The sequence below is a fragment of the Diadema setosum genome, chromosome 11 (assembly GCF_964275005.1).
Source record: "Diadema setosum chromosome 11, eeDiaSeto1, whole genome shotgun sequence".
NCBI classification, from domain to species: domain Eukaryota; kingdom Metazoa; phylum Echinodermata; class Echinoidea; order Diadematoida; family Diadematidae; genus Diadema; species Diadema setosum.
Window position 1 is genome coordinate 29,908,914 of NC_092695.1, and position 12,276 is coordinate 29,921,189.

Here is a 12,276-nt window from a genome sequence, read left to right on the forward strand (position 1 = left end):
CATATGCTTTCTAAAAGAAGGCAGAAAAAACTTCTGTAAGAAACTTAGTGGGACAGACTGTCCTAATGCCACTTGAGGTTGAATCATTCTGTTACCAAAGCTTGAACTATTTTCTTCCAAAAAGAAAAGAATCCACTCATTCTATTATGTGCACCATTGTTGTACAAGGAAAACAAGTATTCGCTCTCTCACACATGTATGCATTTATAATACTTGTACCTGTATGTGTCCCTGCATCACAAAACCAACCAAAGTAGCCAGATATGAAGTTTTAGTTCAGGGTAGATTCTAAATAAGCAGACTGTAAGCTTAAAAAAAGACATACAACTCAATACAAATGGACTTCAGTGACTCATCTAAATAATAGAAACTAAGTACACCATGTGGAAAAGTGTTTACTGAGAAAAGAGGCTTCAAAGTGTAGGGTTCAGTCACATGTTTAATCTCACCAAGAAGAGTGCTCTGTGCAATGAATGGAACCAAAAACTAGGATGTAAGACTCCACAGCAACCACAATAAGGGATAATTAGATTAAAGAGGTCATATAGTTTTGGTTGAGACCAAACTTCAGGTTTCAAACATTTTGGGTGAGATAATGAAAAACCTCTCTAGAAATATGACAGAGCATTAATTCCAAGATGAATTCAATGTTTATTTGATGAAAATTGGTTTTGAAATGGCTGAAATATCCAAAATAAACCAATCCTAATAAAAGGGGGGATCCACTTTTTATTATGATCACTTTGTGTTATTTTGTTTTTGGATGTCTCAGTCATTCTAAAACCGATTATCATCAAATAAACTTTGAATTCCTCTTAGAATGGTATGCTGTGCACTATTTCATAAGTGGTTTCTTGGTATCTTCCAAAAAGTTTAAAGCCCAATCCTCATCTCCACCAATACTGTACCTTCCCTTTAAGATGAAATTTTGTGCACTCATTAAGTACAATCTATTAACAGCTAGTATCACCAATCAAGGCCATAGCACCATCCTTTCTAAAGTTATTACAGTTGAAAGTGAAGAGGGTGTGAAGGATTTTTAAGAAATGAAAAGGGACCCCTAAGACATAACCTACCACACACAATTTTTTTTTAAGGAAAACAAGTGCTACAGAAAACTGCAAAATAGAAGTAGTTAAGGTCCTATTCCTTTTATGAACTCACACTTTAGAATTATATAGCAGCATAACTGCTCCTTCATAAAATATAAAAAAACTAAAAATTGATTAATTTACCCTATTTCACCTGTTTTGAATCCTCACATAAAACCACGTTGTGTGGCTTTTTGTTGGTTTTGTGATGCATAATCACACTATATGCATTTATGCAAAAACATACGTGTTTGAGTGTGTGTGCGTGTGTGTTTGTATATGGATGTAAATCAACATGGAGTGGATAGAAACGCAAGTCTAACATTACAATATTCTTGTCTAACTTCACTGTGACAAATGGTCCGAAACAAAGAAAAGCCTGCAAAATGTTGATTCAATTCAAGTGGCAATGCAAAGTTTTCAAATTGCCACAGTTTACTGCTCCTCATATACGAAGCATTTTTCTTAGCAATCAACATCTAGACTTGAAAGAATCTTCTCCGAGAAATACTCATTCAATTTACTGCGATAATATGGGCATTTTTGTTACTGGCACTTCAACATTGCAGATTGTAAATGAATAAGGAGTTACCCATCAATGGGAAACTGTATTGTTGCCCATGGCAACCCAGCCCGTGCTGCCTCGCCAACCGATGCGCTCACAAAACAGCAGTATCTGCTGCGCAGCGCAATCAGATAAAAAGGAATTTTACACAAATAGACGAGATGGAGAGGTGGGGGGCAGGAAAAACGGAGGATGACACTCTGATTCAATCTAGGAAGCTGAGGAAGCCGGATCCGGAGGATTTGCTGTGAACAGACGCAGATTCCATCTTCTCCAGCTTCTTCCTTTCCTCCTCCTCCTCCTCCTCCTCCTTCTTCTTCTTTTTGTTCTTCTTCTCCCTTTTCTTCTTTCCCCTCTCCTCATCGTCGGATGGCGATGAAAACGAATCGGAGGAGGAGGAGGAGGAGGAAGATGGATACATGCTAGCATCTGTCGCCTTGGAGACATCTTGACGGGAGAGGAAGAACTCTGCGGCCTCGTGGTAGTAAGCCTCTGGCAGCCGATAGCACTGGACTGGATCGATGGTGTTAAAACTGCAAAACAAAATGTAAAATACCCCCAAAGTGAGAGAGAGGGAGAATTAATACAATGCACATGTAACATGGTATGAAAAGCACACTTAAAAGATGGAGAAAACTAGCAGGATGGAAATGCAACTGACATTTTGGAGAATTCGGCATGATTTTCTACCACAAATGAGCAGCACTCGGGCTGAATTGAAATGGAGCAATGCAATGAAAGATCACAGCCAAAGGGGTAGGCTCAGTAAGGAGGGGGGAATAAACTTTTGGTCATGCTGGTGGAAATTGGAAAGTGCTATTTCACAACATTCTGAATTAAAGCATCATTAATGACACAAAATTGAATGCTCATCACATTGATGTTACCACTGACTTAAATAAATGTGGCAATGTAACAGAAGGATACTGAGAACATCAACAACATCAACAATTACTATTGAACCCAGTAGTAGGGTGGATTTTAGTCACTGCACATGAAGGGATACATGTATATGTGCAGTGTAATCTCATTTGCACCGCCTGGCACTTCAGTAAACAAAGTTAGCTCGGCGTATATTGTAGCGATGACTAATCACATTTGATAGCCAGAACACGAAAAAAACATGTTGGAAGCACTGGTTCAATGCAACAGCCAATTTTGAACACACTCCGCGAAGAAAGCATATTTCCCTTTTCCTCCACCGTCTCTTATACATTCCTTGAGATTACATTCTGATTGGATTTGCCATTAGGATTCTATTACAGTGCAGAGTCGCATAATCTGCTGGGGCACATTCATGGACCCGAAAAGTGCCTCAGACTCCCTTCACATCACTTCACCGAAATATTGATTATTGAATGCATAAGGCCTCCCAGTCTGCTTGGGATTTTGCAAACGTGTTTCTAATATCTCCCCGAAACTGCTGTAAATACCATTAATGAGTATTTTTATTAAAGTTATGGCTAATGCTTGGGGGGGGGGAGGCAAGACAGAACAAGCCCATAATATAAAGCACTTGCATCTTCAAATGTGTGGAGACATAAAAGCTGACAAGGGCTAATATGATAAAAGTGTTCGATTTTTGTCAGCTGGAACCCTGCGCATCTCCTGCTCTCGCATACAATGAGATTGGCTGTGCATGTCGACACGGAAACCGTCTCAGCCATCGAAAGATGCCATTCTGGCACTTAGAGAGGGGACAAATAGGCAGTCGGCAAACAATGGATACAATGCACTGAGTGTAAATGTCATGCTGTATTTGTCTCAAGAAGAGAACATCTGTTTTCATCATGGCGAGATGTACATATATGAATATATATATATATATATATATATATATATATATATATATATATATATATATATGAAAGGTATACAAATGTATGGCATGTGACACAGAAACACTGGCTAGTATGATGAGAATGAGGAATAATGGGAACAGTGAAGCGCAAAACTGCAAAGTAATCCACAGTGACAAATTTGTCCCTTTTGATGCAAAACAGCAACTGTTAATTTTTCTACTCCAAAAATGCTTCCCCTTACTCTTGCTCTGGCCATTTTGGAGTCATTTATTGTCATATTAGCCAAATACTTGAATACTTAGTACTAGTAGATAATTGAAATTCCTTTCAAAAACTTAAAAAAAAAGAGGAATCACTGGGACTATGACAAGAATTCCTATCATGGCTGATTCTCTTTCATCACCAGAAAAGAACAACAACATAATATATTTATATGCATCTCAGGTGAGTCATTAACCTCTAGAACGTATATATATACTTTTTTTTTTTTGTAGTCATTTACGAGCATCTGATGTGAATGTTGCCATGATATTTATGCATTTATTTTGCAGGCAGAGATTGAAAGAACCTTTGTTTCAACATTTTTTTTTTGTTTTGTTAAAGTTGATGTGATACAACTAATACAAGTGCAAATAGGAGTTGTAAGAGTCTATCTGTCTGCAATGGTGTCTGATTAACCATGCAAATCACATGAGGGCATAATTCCCTGTTTGGGAACTATTGATGAGGTTCAAATAGTAGCACACTGAAATGGGAAAATCAGTTGGAGATTGCGTGCACAATCATATATGGTTTGATTGAAAAAAGAAAGACTTAGAATGATACAATGTCCGAGGGTAAACCTTTGGGTATATATTAATGCAAATCCTGTGTAGTTTTGTCACCAGACGGGAGAATGACCCATGGGTCAATGTGACAGGCAAAACTCAGCCAAATTTGACGAGCCACACAGAAGACAGAGACCATGACATGACCGCATGGCACTACATTGCACTTCTTTCATTTGGAGATATGCTGTCAGCATGTTCAAAATTTCCAGAAAGAAATGTACAATAAAACCCCTCCACAATATGAAATAAATGAGAGAAAAGGTGTCTTTAAAATGACAGATTTGAAGCATTAGTGTTTTAGTTGCTTGTTGGCATACTTTTTTTAAGCCTTTTATGGGGGGGGGGGGGGTAGAATGATTTCTAGTAACATCCATGGCTCTGCTGATATGGATTTTTTTCCTATCTGCAGTTTATGGGGAAATTAGAGTACATGACACTCTGTACAGATCACTTCTTTTGATCCTTACCTGAAAAAAGGGGCAAAGTACAGACATTGGAAAATGGGAGGGTGGGGGAAATTAGGCTTGGGAAGTAGTAACAGGATTGGCTGGGGGACTGGGGAGTGGGAGGTGGGGGTGAGGAACAGGCACTAGGAGATGGGAAAATAGAGAGACGAGGCTTGGGAAGTAGGAGCAGGATGGGGTGATGGGGAGGCGAGGTACGGACACCAGGAGATGGGAGGGTGGGGAAATGAGTATTGAGAAGTAGAACAGCATGGGGGGGGGGGGGAGGAGGGGGAGCTGTAGGAGGGGAGGGGAGGGGATGTACGGACACTAGATGGGTAAGTGGGGAGATGATGCGGCTTGGGAAGTAGAAACATGATGGGGTGGGGGTGGGGTCGCCAAAGTGGCACCCAAAAAGTGGCTTCTGCCATAGATCACATCTGATGCCCAGTATAGCTGGGCTCTAGAGTCTCATCACTGTAATGGTGTGCCGGGCTATGTCCTGATTTACGGCTCCCCAGCTAATTGCCTCTCTACATCTTCCCCCACACACGCTTTTCACTTCCAGCCCTGCACCGTCCTGCTTTTTAATTCTATTCCTGACTGACGTAAGCACCACTGCTAAGAGGGTGATTACGATGGTGCTTCCCAGCAGATCTGCGTGAGTACCGGGTGAACGTTACCCCTTTATCTGATTAATGTAACAAAGTGTCTACTTTCTGTGTCCCACAATAAAACAACGCAGTCCCACACATCAACCATCCTGTGACAGCTCATTCAGAAAACAGCAAAACACTTGACTGCCTTCCACTCCTTTTCTCTCTCTGTAGGGAAAACTCAACTCTATGTTCAAGGTGATCTGATACCATAAAGGAGTCAAACAATCAGAATGGTAAAAGTTTCATTTCAGAGACAAATAAGTCTACAAAGTTTTGAAACTTTAAAGCTGTACACGTGTGCAATGCAGACCAGAGAAGATGCTATCATCTATCAACATTGTGGTATCATCACGACAATAAAATCATCACTCTTTGACCAGTGACAAATTGACCACAACAAAATAATCATCCCTTTTTGACCAATGATATGGTAACTACGGTTCACCTTTTGAGAAAAAAAAAATCATGGTAGATAACACAAATCAAAGATATTTTGATGTGAAGGATATATTTTAATTCATTTGAAAAAAAAAGCAAAAGCTGGCCTGCAAATTACTATGAAAGTTATGCAGAAATGTCTGCATCTCATCAACTAATTTTTAGGTGTAATTTTGGCTGATGTCACTACTTCATGAAAACCTGTGAAACTCAGGAGCTACACCATAGTTCTCAGAAGGGCTTAAACTTTATCTTCCAACATTGGGAATTTGCTTGAAAGAGTTTACCAAGAAACTTGTCTGGCCAATGTGATTTGCCAGGATAATGAGTTACTTTGGAGTATGATATTGCTATGGTGAAATATATTGTAATCTATGTCTTTGATTATGAAAACATCACATACATGTTGCAACCACGATCAGAAATGCTCTGTGATTATAATACTTCTTGCATATCTTTTTAGGTATACATATTTCACATTTTCATCATCACCCAACTCATATTGTGTTATCACAGCATCATTTTACACATTTCTTTTTATGCATATGTCTCCATTTTAGAGCAAAACATTTTCTGTTGTCATGCAGAAACTACCCTTAAACACAATAACTTGTATTTCCCAACTGTCATGAAAGCACAACTTTTACTCATTACCTCTGCCTGACTTTAACTATCTTTCATATGATTCAGCTTGAACATATGGAGCAGCATATTTTCTCTTTGATCATAATATTCCTGTCCTGGTACATAAGAGAGAGCAGTGGGTAAAGCTGTAGGAATTCCACCAATAGATGAAGGGGATTTCCACACCATTCTGTCCATGGATCGTTCACACTGAACGCTGGTGTACGAATCCCCACTAAATCAGCACCCCCTTCCCATTCCCCTTTGCCAAGTTGCACTCCTTCGTGTGTATAGAAAGGTTCAAATAATGCATGTAATCTTCAAAGTTTTAAACTGTGATGATTAACTCGTAGTTTTAGACTATGACTTGCACCCACATGACTCCTACTCTGTAACATTAAACTTTTGAGGAGAGCCCAATTTGATGATTAAACCATATAACTGGAAGAAATACATACACACAGCTCTAATGACAAACATGATAATGTGTGATGATACAGTAGTGTCTAACACACACTGGAAGCTGACCTGGAAGCTATAAAGGGGAAGGGGATTCACGGAGAGGTCACACTAACTTTCTAGCTTGTTGATTATGGAGTCCGCACGATGCTAAACTACGAGTGGGGACCTCCCACAGTTCGTGGATAGAGTGTAAACTCTAAGAAATTTTGAGGTTCTAATCATCGACTAGTAAAGATTACTAACTTTTGAATGCATCTATGCAGGGCTCAACTACAAGCTTATCATCCAAGTTTAAAACTTTCAGCTAATCTTTAGGATTAAAAATGTCGTGTGAATGTAACTAATGTCGTCGTCACGTTTTTCCTCTTCCTAATCCCCCTCATCACCAGTCCTTAAACATTCAGTATCTCCACTACTACTGGAAGTTTTTTTTTCCTGTTTCTTTCACGAGTGAATGAAAGCTCTTTAAGCACATGGCAGGGACCATCACCATCATCATGATATTAGTCTTGCATCGTCTAATTGACTTTTCATAAAGGACACACATACACAAACAACAAAGGAGTCTCTACTCATGCATTAAACACTGTAATCACACTAATGCGTTCATCACACGGCTGTAACATCTCCCCAGATCATACAAAAAACATCGTTGTGAACTACTACATGTGGGTACCGTGTCTTCCTATGCATGAATTCACATCTATCATTAATTCTAGTCACCCCCCACTTCTGAGACCGTCTATCCCACCACCGCAGAAGCGCTGGAGACGGTGCCGTGTCTGCGCCCAGAATTTGGGGCAGAGCATTGTGGTGCCATTAAGGGCCAGAGCCTGCCGCAAATCACAGGGGTTGTTTACATGAATGAAACATTATTTTGACACAGGCGCTTGTTACACCAGGCCCACGGAGGCAGGCAGGCAGCGATATGACAGTTTCATATCTTAGCCTGACAGTCAGCAGGCCTCCGTGGACAACGCCACACTGCGGGCTCGCGTACGTGTCAGATTCTATTTCATCTGCACTTTGCTGTGAATTCCTAAAGACGTTAAGTGCAAGTCTACTCAATATGCAAGTTGACATTGAGAGAGTGAGAGAGAGAGAGAAATATAGTACATTCAAACCAACATACTACAGTTATATCAAAATCGAAGTTTTTGAGTTATGGAATTTAAAGATTCAAAATTTTCACTGCAATGAATATTATTTGCAAACACATATATATGCACATCAGTTGAGTTAACAATTTTATCAGCTTACAGCTCCCCCATCGGTTTGTACTCAAACCAATGTACAATATTAACTACCACCCCATTTCCCTTACAATTTGTCATTAGGCAATTGAAATATGGTATTTTGCGCTGTATTTTGTAACTATTGCGAATGCATATGCACTGTGAAATACCTCACAAAATACTGTGGTATAGAAGGTGGTAACTCAAATGATGCGCAAATTACGCATGCGCCATTTGAGCGTGAATGCTGTCACGAACTACCACCCAATGCACTGAGGTGTATTATTCTCACGTGATCTGACACACTTACAGTTTTCTCTCTGTGGGACCGCTTGCAGTAGAAGATCTGAATGTGTGTGCGGCGCTTACCTTGGAGGAATGTACTTTTTGGGCCAGAGATACCACGGTACGGTATTTCGTGAACGAGAATGGCACAAACTGAAACACCGCGGTGTATCTATTACCATAGTATTCTACCAAAGAGAACGGTGACAACAAATTACCATGGTATCTATTACCACGGTATTTCAAATGTGATTGCACCTACTGTTAGTTTATTGGAATGCTACAACAGCTTGGGCAAAGGATACAGGTTCTTCTTTTTCCTTTCAAGGCAACCCCCCCCAAAAAAAAAAAAATAAATAAATAAATAAAAAAGATCCGTGCCAAGGTGAAGAACTCATCATCTTATCAAGTATGTGCATGCATACTTTAAGTCTGACTAATCCTAGTGTTTCATGAAACCATAGCTTTACTATTTGTCGTAATTGAGATAAGCTGAGTTGAGTTTATTCATTTATTCATATACATTTTTTTTTTTTTTACAAGCTGCTCCTGCCTCAGGTAAATTAGAATAGAAGTAGCTTTGGCAATTTTTGGCATTAAAAAAAAAATAATATTTAATCTTTTATCACTCTCCAAAAATGTTGAGAATGGTTAAGTTACAGAACATATTCTTCAGCAAATTATCTTATGAGATTATTGTCTTCAGATCAATCATATCACACATATGTGGGGACTGTATAAAGCTACGATGGGGTTCAGAGCATTGACAGGGCTCAACATCTGATAGAGTATAGGAAAAGATTTATATAGTTTATCAAAGAAGAGGCTGCAAAAGAAAAAAAAATGCTTTTGTACTATTTGTGTGTATTTGCAGAAAGAGATTCTGAGAACAAGTTTTAAATTTTGAAACAAATGACAGGACTTCTGCTGCTCAAACTGAAACACTACAAATCCCCTTGATTCTTCTTGCCTACAGATGGCATGGTTACATTTGTTTGCAAAGTTTGCAGGCTTCTTTCCCCTCCCCCCCCCCCCTTGACAGTGACCCCACCCTGAGATGACAGAGGAGGAAACATAAACTGGGCTGTTTTGAGAACTGTCACTCATCAAAAATGGCCTCCCAGGGGCCAACTAGACCAGTCATGCTTTGATAAACTCTTTCAGAGTCAAGATCTCCAAATTCCAATTAAAATTACATGCAGACGGGCTTGCCTGCGGTAATGTCTGACTTAAGCGCTCCCAGCGGTTAAGTACATTGTATGCCCTTGGTGTTACATTCTGTAACTGCTACGCGTTTCACGTCATGCGTGACACAGAAATCACCACACGTAGTGCACATTCTCTCTCTAGCGTGGGAGAGAAATGACCCATTTCACCGAGGACTGTTTGAGCTGCAACATTTTTCGTCCTCTTGGGCAGACAGTTGGTATTCAGGATGGGGGAATTAGGAATGTAAGCTGTCCCAACAGATTACAAAGCTGCAAGGCATTTTCCCTTCGTTGTTTCTTTACTCTGTAAATCTCTGTTATCTCCATGTTCTCAGAAAAAAAAGACATATTCGGTAAGATTTTGTTTGCTTTATTTTTTTTTTTTCTTTCTGTTCTGTTTTTGTTTGGTTTTATTTTGAAAAAGGAAAACTGGAACAATCAATTGCCACTTAGACTCAGCAAAACTTTACTGACTTTGCCTGTTTTTAAACTAGCCAGCTACGTAATACTACCATAAACTAACGTCTGGTGCTATGCGTAATTTCTACTGGCACTTTCCATTCCCACCCTGTTGCAAAGAGATGAGATCAAACATATGTAAGTCAGAATATCAAACATAAGTATTTGAATACTCAATTCTGATTGGCTGATACCATGACTTAAGTTTGATTGCATCTTTCTAGCAACACGGTCCTGCAGAACACTTATCTTTGCCAGCTTGCTTCATAAACGTACTCATTACTCACTCAAAAGTTGTCGTTTATGTCTCTCATCACCATAACAACTGACCCTCATTTGCATAATACAATTTCAACAGGCAATGAAGAAAAGATTATTGGCTGTCAGTTTTGCAAATCATGTTTATGTATGCTGTTCCCCGGTTTGTTTGTTTGTTAGTTTGTTGCTCCCAGTGCACAAGATCTTTAAAAAGCACGGATATACAGTGAAGTGCAATCGTAAGTTAAATTACAGTCTACCGAAACATAAACACTGTCAAATATCTATTGTGATGATACCTGCCTACCAGTAGAATGGCTCTTTTATCATGAAATATAATACATTGTGTTTTAATGCCCATTAAGGCATGCCTGTACAAAAAGCAGGTGAAATATTGACATTGGTAAAGATAGACCCATCTCTAGCTGCCTAAGACATAGGTGTGTACATCTGCAGGGCTTGTTTGGTGCTTCTGAATTATTCCAAACAATACTGTGACTAGATCAGTTAGTATCTCTTGATTTGACTTGCTTTGCTTTGCTTTGAATTGATTTGATTTGATTTGATTTGCTTGTTATACCCTCACTGAATGCATTAATGACAGGCTGAGGAATGAAACTAACAAGGAGTGAGGGGGGGGGGGTGGGGCTTTACAGAAACTTGAAGAGCGCACCAAAGATCCAGATTCCACAGAGAGACAACGAATGTCATCCAGTGGAGAATCTAACGCATTCCATCAATGTCACGACACGCCTTCAGGGACTCAGGGGGCAACATTCAATACCGGTACTTGAATTGCAAGCAAAACATGACTTGTTGTCACCTCCCCACCCCCAAAGTTTATTTGCTTGGCCAAGGGTTCTTGGAGGTCCCTGGTGTTTGTATATACAATATGCAACCTTTATGAAAAGAAAACGAGAAAAAAAAAATATGGCAGAGCCTCGTGTGTACGACCGTGCAGGGCCGGACTTGGAAAAAAGAAAAAAAGAAAACAAAAAGTCAATGACTATAATCAAACATTTCTGAGGCGGCCATGCAATCTAGTGGATACCAAGAAATGAAAGGAATGCCGTGTCAGCATAGTTCAGCGTGTATTTCACTTTCATCTGGCTACATACACACACTGCGGACAGGCTTGATGATTCGCTATCTTGATGTGGTGAAATGTTCTGGTCGAAAAAAAAAAAGAAAAGAAAAGAGAGAGAAAAAGAAGGCAAGACTGAGATGGAGAAAGAGATAGAACGGGAAAGGAAAATGCAATTAGGATACACTAATGGGGGGAGAGAGAGAGGGAGGGAGTGGACTGCCATACACTAATAACAAAAGATGATGAAACACAAACCCTACAGCCGCAGACAGAAAAGAACCGCAGACAGACTGGCTGAAACGTAACATGGCAGAAAAGGGCGCAAGATCTAATGTGCGAGGTGAAACATATGAACGCAGAGTGAGAAGTTATTAAAAAAGAAAGAAAGAAAGAAGGGCGAGGCAGCTAAAAGACACATAGGAAATAAAATTCAACACTGCGGCAGCATACTAATTTACTTTTGATCACAAGGTAGATCACTAAAAGGAAAAATGAGATGCTTATCAATATATTATACTCCCCTGCATATACATTATTTATCATTATTACATTCTCCGTGTGTGTAGTTTGCAAAGTTACCCTATAACTGTTCAGTATTTGGTATTTTCATGTAGAATGCTGTGTGTTATTACTGCAGAGCACCTTTGGAAAGCAGTTTAACAAAACTGAACAGGCCAACCCTGCAGCATAAAATAGATAAAGCAAAATAACTAATAATACTACAGAGGTCTTTGTGTGACAAACTCAGGGTTATATAACCTGTGGAAAACAGTGAGACATCTTTCACTAGAATCTTCATGTGCCAATTATTGCAGAGTCTACACAACACA

The 12,276-nt window shown here is 39.5% G+C and overlaps 1 protein-coding gene across 1 annotated transcript in view; it reads right to left on the minus strand.

Moving 5' to 3' along the window:
- Nucleotides 1–1,679: 1,679 nt before the first annotated feature.
- Nucleotides 1,680–12,276, minus strand: part of LOC140235406 (von Willebrand factor A domain-containing protein 3B-like) — a 78,692-nt gene continuing 68,095 nt past the window's right edge. The window contains 2 exon segments of the mRNA XM_072315431.1: nucleotides 1,680–1,770; nucleotides 2,040–2,189. Of these exon segments, the coding sequence (XP_072171532.1) occupies nucleotides 1,680–1,770; nucleotides 2,040–2,189 (241 nt within the window).